Raw genomic sequence first — 25,394 nt, forward strand, 5'->3', positions numbered from 1 at the left:
AAGCAGTTTGGGGCGACATGGTAGCTCAGTGGTTAGCGCTGTTGCCTTGCAGCAAGAAGGTTGCTGGTTTGAGTCCTGGCTTGGTCAGTTGGAATTTCTGAGTGGGTTTCCTCCGGGTGCTCCTGTTTTCCACACAGTCCAAAGACATACGCTATAGGTAAATTGAATAAACTGAATTAGCCATAATGAATGTGTGTAAATGAGAGAATGTATGGGTTTTACCAGTACTGGGTTGCAGCTGGAAGGGCAACCGCTGTGTAAAACTTATGCTTGTTGGCAGTTCATTCCACTGTGACAACTCCTGATGATTAAAGGCACTAAATCAAATGAAAATAAATGAATGAATAAAAGCAGTTTTTAAAAATATACATTTTAAGGTCAATATTATTATTAGTCCTGTTAATCATTCTTTTCCAGTTGGCTACAGAACAAATTATTTTGTATAATGACTTGTCTAACTGCCCTAACTTGCCTAAACTAATTAATCAAGTTAAGCTATTAAACTGCTCTTTAAGCTGCAAACTAATATATTGAAAAATATCTAGTAGAATATTATGTATGTATTATGAATATTATGTCATTATACATCTTTCTGAGTAGTTGCATATTTGAAATCTAAAGATTTTAAATGTGAATTATTTAAAATTCTATACACAGTATGTTAAATGCTTTGCTGAAATATTGTCAGTTTTTTTTTTCATTTTAAATTCTTAAATGCATAAAATTTTAGTACGTTAAGTCAAATAGTCAACCAACAATTTTACTGATGGGGTCTAAATTACAAAAATGAACATCAGCATGTTATCAAAAAAATATTTTATTTAGTTATTCAAAAACACTGATCTCTAGAGAGAAGTATTGCATTTTTTCTTTTTTCAGTTTTTTTTCTTTTATTCTTCTCATACATGACAACACATTGTTATACATGATTTTATTTTAGAATTAGATTAGCTTCTGTGTGCATTGTACTGCTCTGTAAAAAATGATTAATTATTTAGCTTTTCAAAAAAGTGATTAGACCATTGCCATAAAAATGACAAGTTGAATTTATAAAAAAAAAAAAACAAACAAACAAAAAAACACTGTAACCTGCACCTGTTAAATTGACTTAACTTCATTTTTATAAATCACGCACATAGTTCATTTGCCTAATATTTTTATGGGTTTGCTCAGTATCTTAAAACTGCTCAAGAACCTGATCATTCCAAGGTGACAACTTGTGTGTGTCATATTATCATAATACCTTTTGTTTATAACTTGTGGTTTACGCTGAACATTAAACTACATAATTCAAACTGAAAACTTAAACGTTCGTAGTTTAAACTCAGAAAATGTACATTTCTTTAGAAAATATTAGCAAAATTTTTACAGTCACATTTAGTCAATATTTTGTCTAGTTTTTAATTATAAAGTTATAGTTTTTAAATCACTCTATTAATTAGTAATTTACGATAGCAAGTTTTTAGTTACTGCTGATTCTATCAAACAGTTTTTCAGAAGTCATCAGATATATCCTCATTGTTTCTTTCTTGCACTGAGCCAGTAAATCATTGAATCACCTTTAGACCTGAACACAACATCAGATAATAAAGGAGGAAGGAGCATTTTGTTCTGTCATTATCTACTGTCCTATTACTAATAGTGTTCTTTGCTAAAAAAAATAAAATAAAATAATAATAATAAAAAATAAATCATCTTTGTTATCCTTTTTGCTTAGTCTTTTGAATATTTATTTAAGGTCATACTGTTCTTTTATCATTAATGGTGATATGCAACTGAAAAGCATTTATCAGAACACTTGCAGAGGAAAAGGTCTTCATCGTGACTTCTCAGGAAACAGTAAAAGTAACAAAAAAGTCCTCTTTTGTATTGATCTATTCACAATACAACATTTGTGATGTAAATTATGTAAATAAGTCAATAATACTGCATACATCATTCTCTATAAAATATAAAGCTATAAGCATATTTCAGAATTAAGTCAAATAAAGTATAAATGCTATGATTAAAGTAATTCTCATATAACTATGAGAAAATTACGATATTTGAGAATTATGTCATGTGTAATGTAATGTGATGTACAGCAGAAGCATGAACAGTATGCATTGATCACAAGGCTCACATGTTGATTCAAGTCTCACAGAATGAAGATTAAAAATCTAAACTGAATGAACACAAGGAACTTTTTATTCATTCATTAAATTATTGCTTCATCATTAATGCTGTAAACATAAGATAAACGTTAGATTATATTGCTGATCCAAGTGAGACATGTTCATGAGCACTAGGTGGCGCAGTGAGCTTATAGTCTGCATTGTATATCAGCCGTTTGTCTTGAAACAGATCAGACGATTTGAGCTGCAGCTCCATGCAGATCAGAGCTCGATCATGATGGTTTTTCGTTGATTATACTGGACTCTGTGGATGTTCTCATGTAATGGTGAGACCTTTAAAAAATTCAATTTTAATTAAAAGTGCCTAATAATGAAATAATGTTTCTAAATAATGTAGTAATTTGATCAATTCATTGCAGTATAACAATAGTAGTAGTAGTAGTAGTAGTAGTAGTAGTAGTAGTAGTCAGAATAACATGTTCTTCACATGAATTGGTTGGTTAATTTAGAAAAATAAAATTTAGATTAGTGCAAATATTAAACAAAGATTAGTGCAATTATTTGTCAATTTGGAACTAATTTTATATTATCAGGATTTTATATTACCTGATTCACCCTCCATAGTTTCACTGTATAGAGTCAGTTTGGACAAAAAACACTTGTGCTCTAAAACCTGAAACTGGAGGATTCTGGATCATACAGTCTGACTTTTCTAAATAGTAGTAGAGATCCATTTAGAGGAGAAACTACACTGCAGGTGTTTCGGCAAGTGTGTGTGTAAATGTGTGGGGGGAAAACAAATTTGTTGTAAAAGGTCCAGTGGATTGCTAAAGAGTAACGAAACTAATGAGAAAAAAATTAAGATGATGGTAATGATATATGTATCATAACAACACTAATAATGATAATCATAATGATAATAATTATGATTGTTAATGGTGTTGACTCCCTGTTATTCACCTGAACTACAAATCCCATCATGCCCTGCAATCACAGACAGAGTGCTTAGGGCCCTGGCACTTTAGGGGCCCTTCAGCAGGTAGTAGAAAGGCCCCCATCTACTCCCCTCCACCTAATCTCCCATTCCCGGCCCCACTGGACTGCCCTTCCGATGATTGCCAACCTCCCACCAAACAACCCCTCCCATTCCTCCAGAGTCTTCATTTTCTACGATTGATGTCAATAAAATATTGCTTCTCCCCTTCTCACTCTTTAATTCTGACAATTGTGGCACCCAACCCATCCCCTCCCTCTTCACTACAACTTGAGGGGTTCAACTTTACTACAACTTGAAGGGCCCAAAATGGTTGGCTACACCCCTGCATGGGCTATATACACCATTCACACACACACATACAGTGCTGAGTCTTGTTTTACTGTTGCGAACAATATCAAGTGCCTTGTTTTGCCTTGCCTTGTTTTGACTTGCCTTGTTTTGACCCTTTGTTTGTTTACCGTTTGTCGATAGTTTGCCGCCCATCTCGACCCATTCACCTGTTTCTCTATTGCTTTGGATAATTCTTATATGGCTGCTTGCTCCTGTTTCAACCCTTGCCTGTCTGACAACTCATAAAGCTGCATTTGGATCTTATGCATGTTGTTACACTCAAGGGCTTTAATTTGAAACTCTTGACATTGGTGGGTACCTATGATTCCCCCGAAACCTACACCCCACCCCAGGAACAAATATTGTTTTTTATATGCTGCAAATCACTTTTCATTAATAATAGCACACATTTGTGTCTGACATTTTGCAAATACATAACTGTAACTTGGGCTGCTCGGTGGTCCAGTGGGTAGCACGTTCGCCTCACAGCAAGTAGGTTGCTGGTTCGAGCCTTGGCTGGGTCAGTTGGCATTTCTGTGTGGAGTTTTGGTTATTCTCTGTGTGTGCAAATCGAGAGATTCAGATATTCACATCAGAGCTGTGTATAAATTCTATACAAATATTATTATTACAAGTTCTCACATTTAGATTAGCAAGTTATTGAGGTTTACTACTGGTATACCTTTCATAAACACCAGTGATGATCTGGTGATTTATTGCATCATTTCTTGGTGTAATGTGCCTGTCCATGTGTCAAAATCACAGTATGATCTTCATAATTTATGATCTTCAAATCTACGCTCAAGATTTGAGATTTAAAGGATTCTTATATTAATTGTTAATAAATATTTTTAGTCAGATATGTTCATTATTTTAGCAAATATATGGATGTGAAAATGAACATGATTAATTAACACTTTTAACAAAATTAATTAAAACATAATTTTATTATTTGTTGCATTATCATTATTTTCTTGTAACTTTGACTACATGTTCTGAAAATAAAATCAAGAAATAATATTTCATAAATATATTGCCAAAAAATAGGTAAAACCAGGCACTGACAAAAATGGTATGTGACCTTTAAATAAATGTACAAAAATGTGTTTATGTGTTTTCATAAATCCAATAGTTATTTATTAATGTGGTCAAAGTTTAGATATTAGAACAAGTAATAGATTTTTAGATATTTTCCCATAACAATGAAGAATGTTTCTGTAGAATCACCCTGAAACGTTTATTTTGTTCTTTATCTATTTTACACAGAAAATATACATAATAGGCTTATTGTTCCAGAGCAATCATTAACAGAGGATGAGTCATCTGTTAACACCATCTCTTTACCACATGCTGTACAAGTTCAAGGTAGGTCAAACAACCCAAAGAGTGTTAATTTTGGCAATGAATTGTGACATTGTTTCAAAATATGAAGTTAATATTAAATGCAAAATATCAAAGGGCTTTGTTTGTGTAATTTGATGACAAAATCATTAGGCCCGCTGTGATTTATTTGACCTTTTTTATTATATCCCAGGTGCTGTGTAAAGGAGCTAAGAAATTTAAACAGTATTCTATTCTATTTTATATTATTTCTTATGGGGAAGACAAGTTTGGCTGGAATAAAAGCATTTTTTTCTATTTTAATAGAAAAAACCGACCACTTTATTAGGTACACCTTACCGGGTTGTACTCCCTTTTGTCTTTAGAACTGCCTTAATCCTTTGTGCCATAGATTTAACAAGGTACAGGAAATAGTCCTCCGAGATTTTGGTCAATATTGACATGATAGCATCACACAGTTGCTGCAGATTTGTCAGCTGCACATCCATGATGTGAATCTCCTATTCCACCACATCCCAAAGGTGCTCTATTAGATTGAGATCTGGTGACTGTGGAGGCCATTTAAGTACAGTGAACTCATTGTCATGTTTAAGAAACCAGTCTTTGACCATTTTTTGAAAGTCATTTAATCTGCTTTTAATAGAATCATAAACAGAAGAGAATCACAAAAACATATGTTACTAGTTCAAGGTAAATAATGCAGGTCAAGCCAACTCAAAGTATTAGTCTTCTCTACAATGGTATTTTCTGTTTTGGCCTTTAAATGTCTAGAGTGTTCGAAATAAACAGTTTTTTGTAAGCACTGAAAAAAACTTTGTTGAAGTTACAACTGAAAAAAATAATATACTGTACAGTTGATCTAGAGTACAGATACAATTTGAATTGTAGTGAAAAAGTATGTTTCCATATGCAGTTGATTTCTCCATTTTCTTTCATTTTTCAAATGACAAAATGTAGGTAAAGATCATCAGTTGCCTGAGCTGATTAATGGAGCAGTAGGAGAAAGCGTAAAGTTCACCCCTAATAATCCACCATCAACTGCGATTGATATAATCAACTGGCAATTTGGAACAACTATTATATTGACTGGAAATCCTGATTCACCATTTGTAGACTCAGCATATAGAGACAGAATCAGTTTTGACAAAAACACTCTCGCTCTGGAGCTGCGGAACCTAAAACTAGAGGATTCTGGATCATACAGTCTGACTGTGGTCCCTAGTAGTGGAGATCAAGTTAGAGGAGAAACTACACTACAGGTGTTTGGTGAGTGTGTTGCAAGGAATGATTTATTGATCATATTAGGCTATATATACACCTTAAACCTCTTATAAACCTGTAATTATTAATGTGTGAAACAATTACATATAAAAAATAACTGAGTAGTGGAGGTACAGTACAGATGTGAAGTTGTTGTTGTTATAATAATAACTTAGATGTTCCCAATATATATTGTTATTGATGGTGAGATGCCTGGTTGTTTTTCATGAAGGAGACGTACATTGATGTTTATTTAGCTTTCAGGCACTCATGTGTGCCATTGGAGTTTTGGGTGATATTTTGGAATGCCGATCAATCATTAATTAATAACAACAAGCAAGCAGCGCAATATCAACTATAATAAGAAACTCTGATTCATAAGTAATAACACACAGATCGAAACTGGTAGTTCACTACTAACTAGTCCAGTGTTTCTCAACCATGTTTCTGGAGGACCACCAGCTCTACACATTTTTCCATATCTCCTTGAGCAAAATAGGCTCATTAGCAGAGACTGAAAGACCTGTAATGGGTGTGACAGTCAAAGGAGACATCCAAAACATGACTGCATGTTGGTGGGCCTTCCAGGAACTTGGTTGGGAAACACTGAACTATACAATAATTACTTTTATTCATTCTTCTAAAGAGCTAATCAGAAAAAATATATATATTTAATGCGTAACTAAACAAGGCGAGGCAGTGGCGCAGTAGGTAGTGCTGTTGCCTCACAGCAAGAAGGTCGCTGGGTAGTTGGTTCGAACCTTGGCTCAGATGCCGTTTCTGTGTGGAGTTTGCATGTTCTCCTTGCCTTCGCGTGTGTTTCCTCCGGGTGCTTCGGTTTCCCCCACAGTCCAAAGACATGTGGTAAAGGTGAATTGTGTAGGCTAAATTGTCCGTAGTGTATAAATGTGTATGTATGTTTCCCAGAGATGGGTTGCAGCTGGAAGGGCATCCGCTGCGTAAAGAAACTGCTGGATAAGTTGGCGGTTCGTTCTGCTGTGGCGACCCTGGATTAATAAAGGGACTAAGCCAACAAGAAAATGAATGAATGAATGTGTAACTAAACAAGTTCTCTAGGACTAATATCTTGTTCAACATTACCATTTTAACTGCTACTTTCAACAAATACGCACTAATGTTTACATTATTAATTAGTAACCTAACAGACCTAGACCTAACAGACCCAAAACCAGTCTACTTTACATCTATTGACGTATATTTGAATTTGATTACTAAGAATTATTTTTGGCAATCATATGACAAGCATTGTATGACAATAGTGGTATAAGTTGAAGTGAATAATATCTATGCGAAAAGTGGATGCACACCAAATACAGTCATATTAGCAATGCTGTTTAATATACTAAATACAAAAAATAATTTTTACTGTACGCACAAATTAATCAATAATTAGCTTACAAACACATTCAGGAAATAGCTTGGTTGAAAATAATAGGTTGAAAACACTATTGGTTGGGTTTAGGGAAGGAAAAAGGTGGGTCAGTGGATCGGTCAGTCAGTCATTCAGTCAACAACAGCCTTTGGTGGATTTACGCTATAAGAGTAGGCGAATGGGACATTTTTGGCGTTCTCCAGAAATATATATAGAGGTAAGTTTTTATTTTTGTTGTTTTTTTTTTCAGAATGAGCCTGGGTTGACCAGTTACAAATGAACTACTAGTGTCATCTGAGTCCTGTTACTTAGTAATTCATTCATCAGAGTTTCTTTATAGTTAAAAGTAATTACTAGATTGGTGGTGTTGTGTTACTTGTTTGAGCATGCATAGTATTTAATTAATGATTTTTATTAAAAAATAAGAAATAACAAAGTTTATTTTTTGCCTTTATGTGGTTTCAATTACCTGGTATACTGTGGACGGTAGCTGATTTATTGATTTGACCTTTATATCAGACTTTCAATCTTCTGCTACTAATCCTTTAAACTATTGCATCCTAAAAAAGAAGGGTTAAAATTGTTTAAACAATGCAAAATATCATTTAATAAGAAATAGCTGGGCAGCACGGTGGCGCAGTGGGAAGCACAATCGCCTCACAGCAAAAAGGTTGCTGGTTCGAACTCCAGCTGGGTCAGTTGGCATTTCTGTGTGGAGTTTGCATGTTCTCCCTGTGTTGGCGTGGGTTTATTCCGGATGCTCCGGTTTCACCCACATATCTAAAAACATGTGATATAGGTGAATTGGGTTTTGGAAAACTGAGGAAATGTTACAAATGCTTTAATCTTAATTAAATTTAATTCTCTCTCTCTTTCTCTCTCTTTGTGTGTAGAAACCGTTGCTTTGGATGACTTCAGCACATCTGGGGCCACAGGACATCACTAGTCCTTGGCACTGCTCTGCTGTGATCTTGTTCACACTTCCTCAGTCTCTTCCATGCAGTTCACTGCTGGTTTCTTAGTCATAACTTTGTTGTCAATGATTTTCTAAAGATTTTCAGCTGCAAATTTTGTTGAGATCAAATTAAATGGAATTTGGAAATAAAAATAAAAACTGATTTATTCGGGGAAAAAATTGTCTCTTTTGTATGAACACAATGCAATAAGGGAAGTAAAAGGGACTGTCCTTTTAAATAAGATATTCAGCTGCTAATTTGCTATTTTACTTGATGTGATTCACTCAATATTTATGGATCCAAAACTGCTATACTTCAGAAAAATAAACGTACAGTAAAGAACTTACTGTAATGAAGAACAGTGGGTATATTAAAGTTTACATCCTCAAGATCTATTTGTCATAACCTGACGTACAGATTCTTAAGAGTGCCAGATATTGTTTGGTTCTCTGATTTTCAGTCACTGCAACTCTTTGCACTCCTGATCACATCATTTTTTTAAGCTGTTTCTTTTTTGCTATTTTTTTTAAAGTCATTTTGTGCTGTGTGTAGTTGCTTTGAATTTTGTTTTGTTTGTTTTGATCTTTACGATTCTCGTCTGTTTTGTGATTTTATTGACCTTTTTGGATTCCTGTTCATTTTGTGTTTGGACTGTTATTTCTGTGATCATCCTCCATTGGAATTGATTTCTGCCCTGCTTGTCCCCTTGTGTTTGTGGATTGTTGTTTTTTCTTTTTTTATTTCAAAATAATTTACTGATCTTCTGTTTTTGTGATTCAATCCATGACACTATTGTGGGGCTGCAGGGTGTCAAATTGACAGCACTAATAGGTGCAAGCTGGACTATCAGGTCTACACTGTAGTAACACTATATTAACCATGTTTATGGAGTTTATATGCTAGCCGTCACCTGAAATTTCTATTTTAGTAACGTTTTCTATTTTTTTCCAGCTGAACCAGTGTATAAACTGGTTAAAAATAGTGTATTTTTGTTTTTCAGCATTAAATGCAACCAAATGTCAACTTTAATATAATTTGTTGCCTTGAAAATCTTTAGATCTTGAAAATAAAAAATAAAAACATATTTGAAAATGAAAGTCAGAAGTTTCTGTCAAATACATGCTTATTGAAATGTCAGTCTTGGTAAGTAATCTTACACAAATGTAAGAAACAATGATGTGGATGTTTTAATTACAGATTTGCAGTTTCAAAGTATACACAGTGCTCTTGGTTCAACTTAAACATCCATCTTAAACATTTTACACGGTTTACTTTTACCTTCTTGCTCAACGTATAAAGAAAGATTTGCTTTAACAGTAAAATGAAGAAAACAATGAAAGTGATAGTTCTCTTCTATTGAGCGGATGATCTGAATCAGGTGTATTAAATGTAGAAGACCGGTGATTTGAATTTTGATAACCAGTAACACGTGAAGGGTTTCACTTATTTTTCGAGAGGGGTCTGGATGCAGACCTGGTGCAGTGCAATCTGAGCTGCATCCAATGTTTTTTAATACACTCACCTATCCCCACCCCTAACCCAACCCATCACTGTGACGTCACTCACTCCATTGAGTGCATTGTGTCTGACATTGCATCACTGAGTGATGCAATATCAGCTTGCATCATAAAGGCTGCATTCAGAGACTATTGTATTTTTCAGCAATTATTTTCAAAAGAATTTGTTTTAACACTGTTTGTCTAATGCATAAATATAACTTTCAGTTTGTAAGGAAACATAATCCTTCAAAAACATTGAATGGGTAGTAGAAATAAAGCCAACATGAGTATATGAAAATGTAACATTTAAATAAAAAATAAATAACACCAAAATGCTGTAATTGTTTACAAAAAACTATCACGCAAAGCAATGTGGTATTACACGGTGCAATACGGCAGTGGGAATAAAAACCATTAACTCTTTTGCATCTCACGTTCACCTTAAAGAGGCTTAAATCTCCAGCATTCAAGAAGTACAAGCTGAATGCTCTCAAATATGAACATAATGACATTGGACTTTTGTCCACAGGAGTTTTATACTTGTGGACTTTAAACGAGAACAAGGAAACAATGGTGTTACGGTATGGCCATTTTCATTTATCGATCTCTCAATATTTGACTATGCCTAGGTATTTCCAAATTTTATTTCAACCATTAAGCTGATTTCCTGAAGTGCAAAAGCTATGAACATAAGAAGAATGTAACACTTTATATATATACCAAAGCTTAAATCTATTGACTCTTGTGTTTACTTTTCCTTTGGTAAAGGAAGTTAGTTAAATGAACGGACTTGCTTTTTGCTACATAATGCTTTTTTTTTTTCTTTGTATCTGAAATCTTGAATTTTGAATCTGTTTAAAATTTAGTCTTAACTGCTAGAAAAGTGCTTTTCAGATCTTCAAATTGTACTACTGCTGTTGTTGAAATATTAATATTGTTTTTAAACATCAACTTGGCATGCACATGCTTAAATAATTAAATAATTAAATTAAATAATGAGTTTTCAAAATGATTGGTTTGTTATTCAGTGTTTTAATTTAGCCTTAAATAGTCTGCAAAAAATGTAGCTCTGTAAAAATCACCCTCATTTTTTAAAGTACTTCAAACATCTAATATTATATTAATATTAATATAATATTAATATTATATTATTTATTTATTTTGAACTACATATATGCAGGTTAATAGATATATCACAGTGTACTGTTTTAGTTTTAGTAGTTTAAACATGCTGCTCAAGGTGGCGCAGGGATATTTCTGTCGTTTTTCTGTTTATCATTAACTCAAACTGGAGTAATAATTCAGATGATTTGAGATGAAACTTTTGACAGATCAGAGCTCGACCATGATGTCTTCTAATAGTTTATACTGGACTCTGTGGATGGTGGCATGTTTTGGTGAGTCTATTTAGCATTTAAATAATCTGGTGTTATGTTTCTGTACAGAATAAATACACTTGTTGCAGTTAATTATGTAAGTCTTTTTCCTTCCATAGGAGAGTATTTAGGCCAAGATCTACAGTTTCCTGGGCAGACTTATGGGGCAATAGGAGGAAGTGTGATGTTCACCCCTGAAAACTTAGGATCCATAGGGATTGATGTACAAATTACATGGAATTTTGGAGCAACTAACATACTGACAGGAAAACCAGAATCACCCACAATAGTCCCAGCATACGTAGACAGGGTCAGTTTTGACCAAAACACTCTCTCTCTGGAGCTCAGGAATCTAAAAATGGAGGATTCTGGATCATACATACTGACTGTGACTCCTGTTAGTGGAGATCAACTCAGAGGAGAAACTACACTACAGCTGTTCGGTGAGTGTGTAGCTATAAATAATTTATTAACCATATGAGGTTATAAAGGCCTGATAGTGGTAATATGTGAAAGTGCACATGATACTACGATTGGGTATCAGCCTAATGATTTAACTTATTATAAATGCAAAAAGTGATTTTTGTCAATTATATATGCTGCAAATTAAAATCACAGATCTGTAGATGACATTAATACAGCATGACATTTCTTCGCAAACCTTCCATCAATAGCCATATAGGATCAATTCCTTCACCATTAAACTAGCTTAGTGAAGTAAACAATGTTTGACAGCAGCAGCTTTTCTCCGGGCAAGTTTAATTCAGCTTCTCTGTCAACTTATTTCCTTCTTCTAAATATAAAAACAATTTAACTTGTGTTTCTCTTTGATTTTAGCATAGATTTTGAACAAATTTCATACAGAAAGTAACGTCTTGAAGATGATTCCTTTAATCACTGTAAAAATCATTCAATCCATATAATGTGTTGGACTATTATAATATATCTCGATTGTGAAAATTGCCACCATCTCTTAAAAGTTTTATATTCAAAAATGTCAAAAATCATGATTTCTGAAAACCACTAAAATCTCCAGTTTTAGTCATTTCTATATATTTTTTTACAAATGTACTCTTCAATGCACAATTTAAAACATATTGTACTGTACATAAAATATAGAAAATGACATTAACAATACTATCATAGATAACATTTCAATATTATATCAATGTAATTACAATGTTATATTAATTTAATTACATAGTAGTTACAATGCAATAACGTAATAATTACATTAAAAAATAAAAGTTTTATTACATTTGTTCTGCGTATATTTATGTATAATTACACAATAACCGTACATGAAATATACAAATAAACATTTAGGATTATAAATATTATCTTGGATATAACTACAATGCAATAACAATGTATTTACAATGTAATGACATAGTGACTAAACTTCTAATTACATGTGTACTGTGTATATTTGCGTGTTTAACTAAAAATAACCAAATACTGTACACTATCAGAAATAAAGGTTTGCGAGCTGTCACTGGGGTGGTCCCTTTTTTAAAAGGTACACATTTGTACTTGTAAGGTCCATATTGGTACCTATTAGTACCTGTACTTTTTTGGTACTAAAATGGACCTTTTAGGTACAAATTTATACCTTTTGTAAAGGTACCACCCCAGTGACAGCTCGCATATATTTATTTCTGAGAGTGTAAAAAAGAAACATTTACATTTATAAATATTATCTTGGATGTAACTACAATGCAGTTACAGTGTAATAACACAATAATTGCACACAAGATAAAAGTTTGTAATTACATGTTGTCACCTTAGAATTATAAGGTTCTATCTGTGTTCTGAATTATTTTGAGATATTAAGCTTTAGAGATTTGCATTCCATATAGCAAATAATGTGTGTGTAACAGTTCTCTCAAATACATTAACATGACAGAGACCCTAAATGTGCTCTAAATGTAAATGATCAAAATTCTCTTAAATTTGCAAATTGGGGTTAAAATACAGAGAGAACATTTTAACTCTAAAATAAAGTCATTCTCTGGCAGATCATTAAATGAAGCATTACTTTTCAATAAATACAACCAGTCTTGGTGTTGTAAAATTGGTGTTGTAGCAACATGTTGATGTTTGAGAAAGTTAAATTTTTTAGTTTCTATAACATTTAATTAATGTTTTAGGATGCGCAGTGGGTAGCACGTTTGCCTCACAGCAAGAAGGTCGCTGGTTCGATCCTCGGCTCAGTTGGCGTTTCTGTCTGGAGCGTGGGTTTTCTCCAGGTGCTCTGGTTTCCCCCACAGTCCAAAGACATGCGGTACAGATGAATTGGGTAGGCTAAATTGTCGGTAGTGTATGAGTGTGTGTGTGAATGTGTGTGTGGATGTTTCCCAGAGATGGGTTGCGGCTGGAAGGGCATCCGCTGCGTAAAAACTTGCTGGATAAGTTGGCGGTTCATTCCGCTGTGGCGACCCCAGATTAATAAAGGGACTAAGCCGACAAGAAAATGAATGAATGAATATTCCCCATAAATTAAAAGTATTTGGGTGTGTTTGACTGTCATAAAGTCACATTAGCTTTCACCATTGGGGAAGTAGCACTGACAATTTCACACATGCAAACTCCACACAGAAATGCAAACTGGCCCAGCCGGGACTTGAACCAGCGACCTTCTTGCTGTTAGACAGTAGTGCTAATCATTAAGCCAATGTATCGCCTGAAATAATTGTGTGTTTGTTAAATGTTATACTTAACTTTAAATATTATGGTCCAAATGGAGTGGAAGTTAGGGCAGGAGTTTTAACGCAAGAGTGCTACTGCGGTGCCTTAAGCAGTTAACAAAGTCTTGCTATTATTTTTACAATCTCTTTCTTTTTTGTGTATAATTTTTTGTGAATATATATATTTTTTGTTTATTTTTTGTGGATTCCCCTCCCTCTCATAGAAAACATAACAAATGTGAGGCTTACTGGTCCAGAAGAAACCTTAATCGAGGATGAATCATTTGCCAACATCACCTCTGAGGGAAGCGGCACCATCACCTCTGTGCAGTGGATGAAGGATAACAGTCCTCTGTCTTCTAGCAGCACAATCATCTTCTCATCTGATAACAGATCAGTGTCCATCAGTCCAGTGGAGAGATCAGATACTGGAGAATATCAGTGTACATACAGTAACCCTGTCAGCTCTGAGATGGCAAAACTCTCCCTGATTATCAACTGTGAGTGTGAAACATTTTAACATCAGATCTGATAAAATCTAGACATTCTTCAGCTCTCAGTTTGTTCCTCTAACAGTGAGTCTCTTGTCTGTGTTGTAGATGGACCTGATGATGTTTCTATTAAGGGTCCAGATGAGATGGATTTAGGTGTTCAAATGTTTTTGTCTTGCATTGCAAATTCTGAACCTTCTGCTTCATTCAGCTGGACGTTAAATGGGTCAGACACTGGTGTGACCACAGACAAATACACCATTGATAAGACTGACTTCACAGACAGTGGAGAATACATCTGTACAGCCTATAATAGAGTCACAAACAGAAGTGAATCAATAAGACATGTTTTACGCATTCAAGGTAGACAGAAACTACTTACAATTAATAAAAAATAATTCTCTTTAATAACCTTGAGCTGTTTTAACTTTTATATTTCTTTAATAAAGAACAAAGTGCATTACATTCAGTATTGTGTGACCTTGGTCTGTTGTTTTTTGTATCCATAGTTGGAGGTGGAGGGCTGTCAACCGGAGCGGTAGTTGGGATTGCCATTGGTGTTTCAGTGGCAGTTTCAGGAATTTGTGGTCTGATTGTCTATTTTACAAAAAACAACATAATGTGAGTCATTTTACTCTTGTATATTATTCAAATGTACTACCCTTTTGTAATGTTCATGGCTGTTTTGCCTCATTGACATCCATTATAATGACATTTTTTGATTGCAAAGCCATGACACCATGCATTTTTGATTGTTGGGGGTTTTCCTTCTGGTGAACAGGTTAAATTAGTTACTGTTGATCATCCGTTGGCACCATTGACCCTTTAGATAGGTTGATAGATAATGTAGGGAAGGAATCTGGAACTGTGGGATCATTCAATCCATCTGAGTACATTACCTTTAAGGCAGGTTCATTGTGAATAAGACATGGATATACGGAGTTCACTTCTTCACAAAAAGTGTAGACAAACTTGTGTTGCTTTCTCATAAACTGAAAAAAAGAGATCAAAGGGAAAATGACAATAGAGATGTTCATTTATAGTCTCCCATGTTTTTGTTATGTTTCAGTGTTCTGATAGCATTAAATTAATTATTCAATTTAATTTTTTTTTTTTTTTGGAAACATATTGAAACAAAACCTTTTTTTCATTCCCTGATTCATTTTAAGGCTCTTCATAGGCTTAGTGCCAGTAATCATTGTTCATAAAAAGTGTTTAAATTTAAAGCTTGTCCTTCAGAAACACTGTGTTTGCTGTTTTCAACATCATTTCTCGTAAGCCTTTTTGGCTTTCTGTATATTTGTTGTGTTTAATTTAGTTTATTTATATATTTGACAAATATTTAATAGCTAAGAAAAGACTTTTTGACTATTGTATTGATATGTTAATGATATTATAATTTGCGTTTGACTATTTTGTTTAAAATGTTTTCATATGACTTTCCTCAGGACTGCTTGGCTATCAAAGATTCATTCATTTTCTTGTCAGCTTAGACTCTTTATTAATCTGGGGTTGCCACAGTGGAATAAACCTGCAATTTATACAGCACATGTTTCACGCAGCGTACACCTTTTCAGCCACAACCTATCACTGGGAAACACACGCTCATTCACACACACATACACTACGGTCAGTTTTTGCATACCCATTTAACCTGTACCACATCTTTGGACTTGTGTGGAAATAACCGGAGCACCCAGAAAAAACCCACGCAAAGACCGGGAGAACATGCAAACTTCACACAGAAATGCCAACTGACCCAGCTGAGGCTTAAACCAGCAACCTTCTTGCTGTGAGGCAAATGTGCTACCCACTGCGCCACCGCATTGCCGCTATCAAAGACACACTTTGCAATATATTTGTTTCTGTTTATTTACCAAAAAGATGTGTTTTATTTTTGGCAAATTTAAAAGTTGTAATTTCTGTAAATGTTAACCTTTTATTTCATTAATATATTACAAATATTCATCAAAGCTCCATACCATTTTGCCTGACACATTCATAATCATATAATTTGTCGGTGCTATTTCATGCATGAGCAAGTTCTTAATGTCAAGTTTAATGCTTAATAATATCGTATTTCATTTATTCATTCATTTTCCTTCGGCTTAGTGCCTCAGGAGTATCAACAGAATGAACCACCAACTTATCCAGCATATGTTTGACATAGCGGATGGCCTTCTAGCTACAACCCAATACTGGGAAATATCCATACACACTCTCATTCACACACATACATTACAGCCAATTTACCTTATTCAATTCACCTATACCTCATGTCTTTAGGCTATACGGCTAGGATTCCCAAACTTTTTTATTCTGGGACACACCTAGGCAAGTAATTCAATCTCAAGACCCACCATAATATTTTAATATGGAAAAATGGGTAAAAAAATGTATCCATTCAAAGCAGTCAAAAATATATGGTGTGTGGCTTTTTGGATTTTCCACTGCTAGTGTAGTCATGAGAAACTAAATAGCTTTTTGATCGACTACCACAAGCTGGGAAAACGTCAGATAAATACGCCAATGCAATTAACATTATTGCTGAATTGATCTAATATTTAAACATTTGCTTGAGGAAGGAATAATGGGGGTAGTTACATTACTATTACTATTTTCCATAACATCTATGCCTTGCCATAATATAAGTTGACGTTAAAACTAACAGATAGCACTATAGCTAATTATTGATTAGCAATCTGTCGATGATGGGATGTAAAAAATATGGGACAACAAATAGCTTCAAATGATGGAATACATAGCATACATACCATCAATGGCCTATACAGAAATTAAATAAAGCTTTAAAATCGATTTCACTTTTGATTGTATTTGCATATTGATTAAAGGTACTATAATTATTTAGTGAAGAGCGGCAAATGAATCTCTCATTGTGTTTTGTTTGATAGGTGCTAATGTTAGAATGCAAAGATCTTTAATGAAAGCATTCAACTACTTTATTAATTGGTTGTGCTCATTTGAGAGAAAATTAGTAGTGTTTAAAATAAAACATGCAGGACGGAGCAAAAAAAAAAAAAAAAAAAAGCACTTTTCCGATGGTCCCTTACTGAGAGCACCACTAAGCGGGAGCTTAGTGCTGGATTCTTTTTGTAGGAAACACACATTAGATATTTTTATATCTAATCCCTTAAACTCCCTATGTATTCGCTAAAGTAGGCCTAATTCAATTGAGTAGCTGACCATCAACTACTGGTTGACTAAAAAATCTTTAGTTGGGGACAGCCCTATTAAAAATTAACCTCATTTCACATTTTTTTGGGGGAGAATCCAGAATAGGTTGCTCAATCCCCAAAACAAGAAAGTATTGCGGAGCCCTAACAGCAATGCTATCTAGATAAATTGAGTCACCCTCAAACCTCAAATGAGTTTACCTTGTTGCAACACCCAGGACCTATGCCAACTCATCATTAATGTTTTTTGTGATCATTATTAAATAAATAATAAGATATTGTTATCCTAGGGTGCTTTCACACCTTTGAATCGATTCAGTTGTTCCGAAACGCTCGTCATTTTTTTGAGCTGAGGAGACTTTCACGCTCAACAGCTAAGGAACAATTAATGTGGCAAAGGTACATAGCATTTCCGTCCCCCCCCCCCCCCCCCCCCCCCTCGGGGAACGAGGGTTGCTTTAGTAACCGTAGCGTTCCCTTTTTGGAAGGGGAACTCCAATGCTATGTGGAAAACCTTCCACTATGGGGAAATCTATGGAAAACGCCACAACAAAAGCAACTTACCACGTACCTGGCGAAGGGTAAGCCACGCAGTAGAGCGAGGGGGAGGGGTACATAAGGTATGGTTAGCGGGGAGGGAAGACACAAGCCCGCCTTAGCACAGAGGGGACTAAACCGTGGTTGAGTGAGCTTATGGGATCGCCCGCAGGGGATCACACATAGCAGGCACCTATACCCAGAACGCAAGCTGACCAGCGGGCATGCCAACAACGTAACGGGCCAACGTCTGACTCCTCCGCTGAGTCAGATGCTGGGGGTCTCAGAGGAACTCTGCAGGATTCGCCAAACGGGGAACCGGACTGACAAAGCTGAAAAAGCGCACGCATCTCCGTGTTAGGGAGAATGGTGCAGCAAACGTGTTTCAACATCCTAACACAATTGTTTCCTCAATCACCAAGGGTTACCTAAAACCCTTAAGGAAACCAACTCAGATTGTAAAACCTTGCAAATGTATTAGGTGTTGCCCAGCCCCCAGCTCTGCAAATGTCTGTCAAAGAGGCGCCGCATGTTAACGCCCAAGAGGATGCGATGCTCTGTGTGGAGTGCGCTCTCATCCCTGGGGGACACGGCTCACCCTGGCTCAGATAAGCGAGGGAGATGGCATCCACTCTCCAGCGGGCCAACCTCTGTTAAGATACAGCACTTCCCTTCTGCCGACCACTGTAACAGACAAAGAGCTGGTCAGAGGATCTAAAGCTCTGAGTGCGGGCCACATAGGTTTGCAAAGTGCGAACAGGACACAATAATGGAAGGGCTGGGTCTGCGTCCTCCACCGGCAGCGCTTGCAGGCTCACTACCTTATCCTTACACGGCATGGTAGGAACCTTGGGCACATAGCCGGTTTGGCACGAGTCACTGACCGAAAATGCCTCCAGGTCCCCGACCCTCTTAACCGATGCCAATGCGACCAGCAGAGCTGTCTTCAAGGACAGAAATCTCAAGGATACTGAATCGTGGCTCTAAGGGCTCCTCACATAAACTACCGCGAGGTGCCAAGAGCGCATGAGAGGGCGTTGTGGTGGAACCATACGCCTCGCACCTCTGAGGAATCGGATGATGATGTTATGCCTCCCCACGGTGCCGCCATCTACCGCATCATAATGAGAGAAAATAGCGGCCACGTAAACCTTCAGTGTGGAGGGCGACAGCCTTTGCTCCAGCCTGTCCTGAAGGAAAGAAAGCACAACACTACTCTGGCAAGATCGTGGGGTCTACTCAGCGAGAAGCGCACCACTTAGTGAATAAACTCCACTTCAGGGCGTAGGCATGCCTCGAAGAAGGTGTGCTAGCCTGGGTGACGGTATTAACTACTGCCATCGGTAGGTTACCTAAGTCTTCCTCGCATCTATGGACCACACGTGGAGGTTCCACAGATCTGGGCGAGGGTGCCCGATGGAGCCCTGTCCCTGAGAGAGTAGGTGCTCTCTCAAGGGACCCCCCAGGGAGCTGTTGCGAGAAGGTGAGTTCTAAAATCCAGGACCGGTTGGGCCAGAGAGGCGCAACTAACAAGACCTGCTCCTCGTCCCCCTGGGTTTGCACAGTAACTGCGGGAGCAGGCTCACTGGGGTAAACGCAAGTTTGCGCAAGCTCTAAGGCCAGCTGTGGGGCAGTGCCCAGGACAGCTAAACAGACTGGGGGTGGAGTCGCCATTCTCCCGGGGCAAGGAGCTGCCGTGAGAGCCTGTCGGCCGCACGGTTGGGCTTGCCCGGCATGTGAACAGCACGCAGGGTCTTCTTCAGCCACGTGTGACTCCGGAGGAGAAGACGGCGAGCAAGCTGAGACATGCTGCGACAGCTCTAGGCAGTTAATATGCCAATGCGGCTGGGTTCCCTTCCCCAGGTCCGCAGCAGCATTCCTGCAACACACAGCTTCCCAACCCGTACTGGAAGCATCTGTCGAAATGACAACATGCCTGGACGCCTAACCCAGGGGCACTCTGGCCCGTAGGAAAGAGGGGTCTCTCCAGGGGGTGGGGGCACAGCAACACAGCGAAGTGGTAGTCACTCGGTGTTGTCCGCATGCAATGCGCATCTGGGGACCCGATCGTGAAGCCAATGCCGTGGTGGTCTCAATGGAGCAATCTGAGCGGCGAGGTCGTGGCCACGGATGCCATATGCCCCAGGAGCCTCTGAAAAGATTTCAGGGGGACCAAATTTTTTCTGTCGAACTCTCTCAGACAGTCCAGCACTGGCTTGACGCACTCTCGTGAGAGGCACGCTTTTATGGTAATCGAGCCCAGCTCCAGCCAGAGAAAGGAGGCACTCTGCACGGGGGGCGAGCCAGCTCTTTTCCCGGTTGATCTGAAACCACAACAGGTGGAGGTGCCGGAGCACCTTGTCTCTGTGCATAGTCAATTTTCCCTGATAGTGAGCTAAAATCAGCCAAATGTCGAGAGAATTGAGCATGCGGCATTGAGCTTTGAGCATGCTTGGTGAAACCCCGCGGAGACAGAGAGAGCCTGAAGGGAAGGACCTTGTACTGTCATGCTCGATCTTCGAACGCAGACCGCAGAAACTGCCGGTGGCGTGGAAGTATGGAGACATGCAGATACGTGTCCTTCAGATCTATTGCTGCAAACCGATCCTGAGGACGAACGCAGCGGTTGATGCGCTTCTGCGTAAGCATTTTGAAGTGCAGCCTGTGACGGAAGCTGTTCTAAATGCGCAGATCTAGGACTGGCCGTAACTCATCACTCTTTTTGGGCATGATGAAGTACGGGCTGTAAAACCCGCTCTCCATCTCGACTGGAAGGGCTGGCTGGATTGCATCCTTTTCCAGGAGGACAGCAATCTCCACTTGCAAGACAGGGGCGGATGCAGTAGACAGGGGCGTGCGGAATGCACGCCCGTGAACTTGGGAAACCGTTTTGCGAACTGTATCACAAAGCCGAGTCCGATCGCACGGATGAGACATTGCGACGGGCTGGCCCGCGCTAACCAGGCAGGCAGAGCCCTTGCAAGTAAACCCGGTAAGGCAGTGCGGAGTGGGTGGTCTCACCCAGGGAGCGCTGGGGTCCCTTGGGAGAGCGAGAGACTCGCTCTTGTCTCGCACCCAAACTCCGGCGGAGGGGCTGCGAGAGGGAGAGAAAGGAGACCGTTCTCTCGCACTCTGTGAGCCATTGGCGAAATAAACTGATCCTGCGAGCTGGAAAGCATAACGTCCAAAACTGCTGTCACATCCAGGGAAGGGGGAAAATAGCTCTATGAAGATTTGAAGCCGTTTTTTTTTTTACGCAGTTAAATGTAGAGCCCCGCCCTCCAGCTGGGAAAGAGCAAATTCCCTCATCTCCGGATGGCCCATCTCAGGGATGCTTTGCGGTCTGTTTACCGAACTTAGCGTCACCCTGGGGCAGGGGGTGCTGGTTGTCTGCGAGATGCTCGGCGCAACCGCTTGGCCTGAGGCACAGGCGGGGCGGTGGAGCAAAAAGCTACAGGCGAGCGCCCTCGGCGAAAAAGTGGTGGATGTGGATAGCTCGGAGGGAGGGAGCGGTCTTACGATCCCGTCGATAGATTATAACCCATCGCTTCCAACTGACGGTGTCACCGAACAGGCCAGCCCGGGATATGAGTGAGTTAAGAAAGCAAACTATGTCAACATCACACACATCACCATATTTAGCCTGAGGTGGTGTTCCTGGCCACTAAAGTGGTCATCGTCCTTCCCAGGGTGCGGAGCTCATGCCTAATCCTGGGTCGGAACCATCCTCTCACAGCTGGGCCAGCACCAGCGCTTGGTAGCGCTGGTAGGTGGCCGTACCATGCAAGGTGAGGGTGGAGGCGCACGCAGCACACTGTGTAAGCCTACTGTGTGTATCCAGGAAGAAGGGTTTTCACACCCCTCTAGTCAGTCCAGCCGCGGGGCTGGGGGATAAACCATCTCCAGAGCCACGGCCGAAGCAGCCTGGGAAAGCCCGGCCACAAAGTCTGCTTGTAGATTCGTCACACGCTCATCAACCCAGAGGGAGGAGCGGGCTCGAATCCTCATCAGACATTGACAGCCCACCCTCCAAGGATGGTGAGGATGGAAGCGCATGCAGATCGGGCAGAAAAAAGTGCCCTCAAAACTGCTTGAGCTTACTGTGTACTTCCGGGAAGAAGGGGACAGAAGGCTTTAAATCCACCACATAACACTCATCTAGTCGGTCCGGTCGTGGGCTGGGGGATAAACCATCACCAGGCCTGCGGCCGAAGCAGCCTGGGAAAGCACGGCCAACATGTCTGCTTTTTAGATGCTAACGCCGTGCTCTCCACCCCAGAGAGAGGGAGCGAGCGGGTTTGCATCCTCATCAGACAATGACAGCCCATCCTCAGATGCAGCGATGGACATCTGATCCTCGTTGTCATCAAGTGAGAGAGAGACTATCCGAAGATGGAGTGCATCTCTTTACCTGAAGCTTGGATGGAGCGCGTGAAGGAGCGAGAGGTCTGCAGCACGAAGGCGGCGGATTTACTCCCACTGTAATCCTCAGATCTGTCGCAGTGCAGGGTACAACTAGGGTGGGTCGCTCTTTTGCAATAGCGAGCCGCAATCTTAACTGCGCAGCAGACATGACATCAAAGAGACGGCATGCACTCACCGCGACCGTCATTCGGGGATAAAAAACCACCGCATCCAGTAATGCACGGTCAAAGCGACGTCTTGAAAAAGACGCGCTGCAAAACCGTGTTGCTCGTGTAGGAAAGCTTTTTTTCCTATATACAAACCGCTCTTGGAGAACCGGACCCAAAGTCTGCCACTGCGTATACGCGCTCTGGACCGGGAGAAGCTGCTTCTCAATCTCTCTCTGTAGACACATGTTGGAGAACCCTCAAAGACTCTCAGAAGCTCATGACTGGCTCTGAAAGTGAAAAGAATGTCAAGCATTGCACTAGCCACGTCTTATATACTTGACTGATTGTCATTGACGCCAGCTGTGCATGCTGACACTGCCAATTCATTTAGCATTTCATTGGCCCAATTTTATACTCTTTCAGATGATTGGCTTCTGACGAAAACCCCATAGTGGAAGGTTTTCCACATAGCATTGGAGTTCCCCATCCGGAGGGGAACAGGGTTTACAATTATTACATTGTTCGCTTTCACACAGCAAAGTTTCTGAACGAACCAAAAGAGCTAAAACATGTCACGTGTGTGTAAACTCTCTCGCTCCGCTGTCAGGGGGATGGTAGTGGTTTGGTGGTGTTTGACAAGGTGCGTGTGACGTGTCTGAAGAGCGAGGAGGGATACAGTGGGGAGGAGTGAGATGGGTGCACAACGTTTTGTAGGACCGGAAGGGAGACGCGCAATTTCCAGGAGATTATCACTCGTTTGCGGGCATCCGGCAGTGTCTTTGCATTTGTGGGAGAATCCTGAAACTTCCGGGAGACTTGGGATGTCTGGAATGACCTCCCGCCATACTCATAATTCTCTCTTCAACTAGTCGTATGCCTATTACAAATCCATAATACACTGTAATATAACCGAGCTCATATTGTATCACTTTCTCACTATAATCGGTCCGCTCCAGAGTTTGTTTCAATCAAGTCGAGACCACCTCATTCAAGCGATCTCGGAGCGATTAATTTGGCGCGGATCCGAGCGCGATTGCTGGATTCACATATGCCAAACGAACCGCGCTAACTGGGCAAACGAGACAGGTCCCGAAACAAAAAGTCTAGGTGTGAAAGCACCCTTAGAAAAGATGTTATAAGATCTCTTATAGGCTGTTTATTTCTGACATAATTGTAACAAAATATCTTTGTCTTTACACAACAGTCCAAAACCAAACTGTCTGAAAAGGGATGAAGCAAGTGGAGGTATGTTTGTTCTTCATTGTGTAATTCTTGATTATGGCTCAGCTAAATAACAGCTGTCTACATTACATTAAACAAGACTGAACTTGATAATGGCCATCTTACTGTACACAAGATTACAAATTACCTATTTACACCACAGATGATTCAGTCATTTTTCTCTCAGTCTGAACGCACTGTTTTTTGTATTTAAGCCACAGCACAAAGAGGACAGGAGCTTGTGAGTAACTTTCTATTGTTTTTTTTTTTTTTTAGGAAAAGCCAATTTAATCTTATATTGTAAAAAACCTAATTTAAAATGTTGAGTCTGATTTCAAGTGACACATTACAAACACATGCTGTACAGGTCTGCTGGATAGGTCTCATCTGATTGGGGTGTATTCATAGTATTGAAGGATCCATGAGTGTATTTTTACTGCTAGACTTTCTTTCATGTAATGCTATATGTTGTAATGTCAGAATATATATATTTTTTGTAGGATATAAGCTTTGAAGAAACTAATAATTTCCCGGATACTAATGGAGATGGAAACCATATATATGAAAATCGGAATGAAATCTATGAAAACGCTCCAAACAGGCCCTCCTGCTCAACGGCTCCCCCACTTCAGGTGAGAAGTTTCTTAATATTAGAATCCATCCTTTGGCACGTCTTTTTTGACTGCATCGCAAAATAAGAGCTAGCCTATTTATTTTTTCTGGCATGTCACAGTAATACACTGAGAAAATAATTGAATCATTTCATCACTTAAGGTGTCCTTTTTTTTCTGTGTGCAGGTGAGGAAGTGAAAACATGAACAGCTACTGCATTGAATACTCCTGCAGATTACATGTTCACACAGATGTTTCTTTAATTCATACAGTACATTGTTGGTATTAAATGTTTATTTGTGTGTCTTTACCATAAAACATGTCAAAATAATAATATAAGAATAGTTTCTTTATTCAAATATTAATTAAAGTTTATTGTGATTAACAGATAAGTTGAATGAAATTAAAATGTAACTTTTTAACCTGAACTTGAACCACTCAATTTGTTTATTAAAAATTAAAGGTTAAAATAAAGTTATTTAATTTTATTCATTTTGTTTTTGGTTTAGTCCCTTTATCAATCTGGGGTTGCCACAGCGGAATGAACCGCCAACTTATCCAGCATATGTTTTACGTAGCTGAAGCCCTTCCAGCTGCAAAATTAAGTTTTTGTTTATTTTATTTCGGGTGTTTTTGTTTGTTTGTTTGTTTTTGCACAAGAATAGAAGGAGACCAATTTGTTTAGTGTTTAGTTTTATGTTGTGTTTGGATTTACTTTTGGTTTGGAGGGTCAGCAGTTTGGTGAAAAGAAAAAGGTTTTGGCTGCAAAATTTAAATGTAATATTTACTGAAATGCTTGATATATACTGTAT

General features: G+C 38.6%; 2 protein-coding genes across 3 annotated transcripts in view; both read left to right on the top strand.

Annotated features, from left to right (window-relative positions):
* The window catches only part of zgc:198329, a 43,579-nt gene extending 34,799 nt beyond the window's left edge, over positions 1–8,780 (top strand). Inside the window, exons 5-6 of the mRNA XM_087285893.1 lie at positions 5,740–6,048; positions 8,329–8,780. Coding sequence (XP_087142019.1) covers positions 5,740–6,048; positions 8,329–8,381 — 362 coding nt within the window. The 3' untranslated portion in view covers positions 8,382–8,780. The remainder of the gene's footprint in view (positions 1–5,739; positions 6,049–8,328) is intronic.
* Positions 8,781–10,444: 1,664 nt separating this feature from the next.
* LOC147840181 (cell adhesion molecule CEACAM6-like) lies at positions 10,445–25,203 on the top strand. 2 transcript variants are annotated; one of them, XM_087286713.1, is made up of 10 exons: positions 10,445–10,471; positions 11,222–11,287; positions 11,386–11,709; positions 14,178–14,453; positions 14,553–14,807; positions 14,954–15,065; positions 23,954–23,994; positions 24,186–24,211; positions 24,471–24,602; positions 24,769–25,203. In XM_087286713.1, the coding sequence occupies exons 2-10, from the start codon at positions 11,236–11,238 to the stop codon at positions 24,778–24,780; spliced, it is 1,230 nt and encodes a 409-aa protein (XP_087142839.1). In that variant the 5' UTR covers positions 10,445–10,471; positions 11,222–11,235; the 3' UTR covers positions 24,781–25,203. The 2 variants fall into 2 exon arrangements, with proteins under 2 accessions (XP_087142839.1, XP_087142838.1); XM_087286712.1 differs by lacking the exon at positions 10,445–10,471 and having other exon boundaries at positions 11,133–11,287.
* The last annotated feature ends 191 nt before the right edge of the window (positions 25,204–25,394 follow it).

This window comes from Danio rerio, chromosome 16 (genome assembly GCF_052040795.2).
Source record: "Danio rerio strain M-AB ecotype USA chromosome 16, GRCz13ab, whole genome shotgun sequence".
Lineage (NCBI taxonomy): Eukaryota > Metazoa > Chordata > Actinopteri > Cypriniformes > Danionidae > Danio > Danio rerio.

Bases quoted from the DNA above. Each gene is read 5' to 3' on its own strand.
- LOC147840181 (XM_087286712.1), top strand. From the start codon at position 11,206: ATGAAACTTTTGACAGATCAGAGCTCGACCATGATGTCTTCTAATAGT. The intron at 11,288-11,385 runs GTGAGTCTATTT...TTCCTTCCATAG, and splicing joins GTGGATGGTGGCATGTTTTG to GAGAGTATTTAGGCCAAGAT. The intron at 14,454-14,552 runs GTGAGTGTGAAA...TCTGTGTTGTAG, and splicing joins ACTCTCCCTGATTATCAACT to ATGGACCTGATGATGTTTCT.